General features: G+C 43.8%; 1 protein-coding gene across 1 annotated transcript in view; it reads left to right on the top strand.

The window, feature by feature from the left end:
- Nucleotides 1-1,589, top strand: part of LOC116220259 (neuronal-specific septin-3-like) — a 10,547-nt gene extending 8,958 nt beyond the window's left edge. Inside the window, exon 7 of the mRNA XM_031565688.1 lies at nucleotides 1,375-1,589. Within this exon, the coding sequence (XP_031421548.1) occupies nucleotides 1,375-1,534 (160 nt within the window). The 3' untranslated portion in view covers nucleotides 1,535-1,589. The remainder of the gene's footprint in view (nucleotides 1-1,374) is intronic.
- Nucleotides 1,590-4,038: the final 2,449 nt, after the last annotated feature.

Genomic DNA, 4,038 nt, shown 5'->3' with positions numbered 1-4,038 from the left:
GCCAGCCCGCTATTTGAGACTGGGCCCCCAAGTCCCATTCAGATGAAGAGTTGGTCTGACACGAAGGCGGCAGCTGGCAAATTCGTTCTACCTCCTAACAAGGAGCCCCGATAGAGAAATGCTTACTGACAGCCAATTAGTCACAAATTAGCAGTGATTATGCCATTTCTTAATCAAATTACATCAGCCTCTGGGGACAGGTTAGTCGCAGGCGGGGGATGATCTGTGACTGCAGATTGCAGTGAGGCTGACCCCTGCTGAGCCGAAATGGAACGCCTCACTAGAGGATGCTGGGATTACAATAAAAGCTAGCCATTGTTTGCACACATTAGTCTGACAACCCTGACAGCCCTGTGACGAGTGCTGTTTGTCATCTGGATGCTTTTCAAAACATGTTCACAGCAACACAACATTTCGACAACACAACACATACAAGACAACGTGACAACAGGGCCGCATACAAGTATTCCAGATGCACTGAAGTATTTGCCTGGTCTGTAATAGTCCTTGCAGTCTGTTTGCACAGTTTCTAGGAGTATGGACAGAAGATTGAGCACTATTCTATAATCAATACCCAAAGCACTATTCTATACGAGAAAATCGATACCCCAAGCATTATCCTATATGAGAGAATCTATACCCAAGCACTATCCATATGTAGACCTTTCCAGTTCCACATCCATATGGAGGGCACTGTGCCGTGTTGTATGGAGGACCATCACTCTGTGATTAAGACCACCTGTGTCCTGACAGCATCATCAGCCCCTTCACCTAAGGGTGCAAGGGATTCGTGGCTAATTACAGACCTGCAATGAGGTCAGGGGTCGAGCCAGGACATGGGAAATGTTCTGAGTTCTTCTTCCTAGATGACGTTGTGGGATTCAGGATGTAGTTGGGAAAATGCGAGACGAGGGAGAGACGAGGGAGAGAGAGAGAGAGAGAGAGAGAGAGAGAGGGAGAGATAGAGACAGAGAGCAGAGGGCAGGAATGAGAGAGGGGAACGAGTAAATGAGAGAAGCCATTCACCGTGATGAATGGCATCAGCACCAGATTAAAAACGTCATCCATTTACCGCTGTGATCACACCTACTCGGATTCGAGGGCTGTGTCAAACAGCACCTCAGGGACTTTTTTAATGGAAACTTCAAAAAAAAGATCATTTGACGACCTGGATTGCCATGAGTAATGATCGCAACGCATAATATTCGCATAACACACACCCGTCCATTCATTCTTGCCACAAGCCTCCCCGTGGGCTCCAGGACCCTAATAGACTTCTCGCTGTGTGTGTGTGTGTGTGTGTGTGTGTGTGTGTGTGTGTGTGTGTGTGTGTGTGTGTGTGTGTGTGTGTGTGTGTGTGTGTCCTTTCTCCAGGTCTCACCTGCAAGATCTGAAGGACGTCACCCACAACATCCACTATGAGACCTACAGGGTGAGGAGACTCAACGAGAGCAATGCCAACGGAATGGCCCTCTCCCCCCTCAGCCTGGAGAATGGTACCCTGGACAAGAGCGAGACCGACAGCCACCTCTGAGGAGAGACAGGGATGGAGGGAGGGTGAGAGAGGAAGAAAAGAAGAGGAAGAAGAGGGGAAGGAAGAAGTGGAAGCGTTACATGCCGTCCCCTTCGCCTCTGTCACCCCTGACCGATGGGACGGACAGACGGACGGACGGTCCACCATTTTGTGTGAAAAAGAAAAAAAAGAGAAAAGGAGCTTTTTTTTGTATTTTTTTACTCAAAACAATAAAGACAGCGAAAGTCTTCATAGGACCATATAGAAAAGAGGATCCCACTTTGACTAAAGACTTTATTTTCTGCTACATATGGCATTTAAACACCATATACAAATATATTTTTTTGTGAGATGGAATTTGTGGTAATGGTCGGGCAGGTTGATGGGGTTACCGAACGGTGGAAAGAGTGACAGTGAGAATGTGCCTGAAAAAGGGTGAGAGAGAAGGAGAGAATGTTTGTGTGTGTGTGAGAGAGAGAGAGAGAGAAAGAGAGAGGGAGAGCAAGAGAGCGTAAGAGAGAGAGGCAGAGCAAGAGGGGGGAGAGAGGGAGGAGTGTTTCTGAGGCTTTGATCATTCATTCACACTCCCCTGCAGCTCTCTGTCTTTCTTCCTTTCATTCTCCCTCTTCTGGTCATGCTCTCTCTCTCTCTCTCGCTCTCTCTCTCTCTCTCTCTGTCTCTCTCTCTCTCTCTCTCTCTCTCTCTCTCCTCCTCGAATTGAAAGGCTGGATGAATTGTGTAGTTGGTGGTACTTTGAAAGACTGAATGGCCCCTAGAACACAGACACTCACTTTGCAGGGAGAGGCCCGAATCGTTGCTTTAATCTGCTGCACCTCTATGCTCGTCATGAACAAGTAATGTGACCCCCGCCCGCACACACACATATACGTACATACAATTTTTTTTTTTTGTTAAACGAATCTTTCTAAGTTGTTTATTATGGAGATTTTTTTCATTGTGGTGTTTAACATTTTTGTTAAGATAGCTGCTCTGAGGCACATGATGTAGACGCAGTTCTAAATCCATATCTGAGTTTAAAGATGAGAAATAACATTTTGTATACGTTTGATATATGTGTCAATTATGGTTCTCCCAGTAATGTTTTATTTTGCAGGCCCTGTCCAGTTCAGTAGAAATGCAAGGTTTTTTTTGTTTGTTTGTTTATATGTAAAGGGAGTCGAAACATTTCCTATGCTTTTAATAGTAACTGTGAAGAAAACTTGCAGCAACAGTGCCATCCTGTGGTGAGTGTAGTGAAAGACAGGCAGATCATTCCATTTGACTGTGGTAAGTCTATAGTTACATACTGTCACATAGCTAAAGATTTCAAAGATATTGTTTTGTTTGCTTCTTTTGTTTTCATCTTACAGTTTATTCTCCATTCACTACCAACAAATCATTCTTTAAAAGGTACACCTTTCACATAATCCTCACAGGCATTTATTATACAATAACAATGTGGATTTTTAATGGCTTGCTCCTCTGTTCTTTGACATTACTGTACATATCTACATTGACTTTTTGGTTACGGCTGCCACCAATGTTTTTTTTTTTTTTTTTTTTACTCAACTGTTACTAACAGTTCAGACATGTTTCCTGTCTTCAATATTAATATACATGTAAACACCATTGATTAATGATTAAATGATTGTCACTGTAAAGCTATGATGTCCGCGCATTTGATGACTTGATTGATGGTGTGGTGGACAATTAATCTTGAAGTCTTGTTACTGCTGGATTATATTTATCTTTGGGATCAAATGCATACCCATCAGTCCACGCTCCAGTACACAATGGGACCACCAATATTCTTAACAACCATGAACACCTATATAAAATAGTCATTGCTCACAAATATATTACTGAGTCCTGTATCAGCCATTGTCTTGGAGCTAAATTCCGTCACGGAAATTAAAAACTGTTCTTTTAATAGTGACAGATCCTTAACTGGAAAGGTAATACCCATATTTTATGGTTTCTTCACTTGCATATTTCTTAAACACACAACACCTGGTGTTTGAAATCCCATATCAGTTGACAAGTCCTTTAATCTATGCTGGAGATGGCAGCCCAGGATCAGACATCAACTCATGGCGTCTCAGTCTGGATAATAATCCATGCAGCAGCAGAAATGAGAGAGAGAGAGAGAGAGAGAGAGAGAGGAAGACAGAGAGAGAGAGAGAGAGGGAAGAGAAAGACAGCATGATGAAGGACATAGAAGTGTTCTTTGTCCTGCACACGGTCCCTGAGGACTTAATGCGCCAATCTGACAAAAAAAAAAAAAAAAAGGGAGTCATTTTCCCTTTGATGTCCCTCCCTGAGCTCCGCTCCTGTCCCGCTTCCCGCAAATGTCACCACTCAGCCCCCTTTAAAGGGGATCATAATTGGAAGCCACTCTGAGATGGGAAGAACACATGCTGTCTCTGTCTGTCTTTCTCTTCTCTCCCCCTCTCTCTCTCTCTCTCTCTCTCTCTCTTTCCTTCTGTCTGTTTCGGTTTATCTCTTTCTGTCTCTCCCGTGTCTCC

This window comes from Clupea harengus, chromosome 1 (genome assembly GCF_900700415.2).
Source record: "Clupea harengus chromosome 1, Ch_v2.0.2, whole genome shotgun sequence".
NCBI classification, from domain to species: domain Eukaryota; kingdom Metazoa; phylum Chordata; class Actinopteri; order Clupeiformes; family Clupeidae; genus Clupea; species Clupea harengus.
Note: the sequence above shows the minus strand (reverse complement) of the source record. Positions and strands in the feature narration are given on the sequence as shown.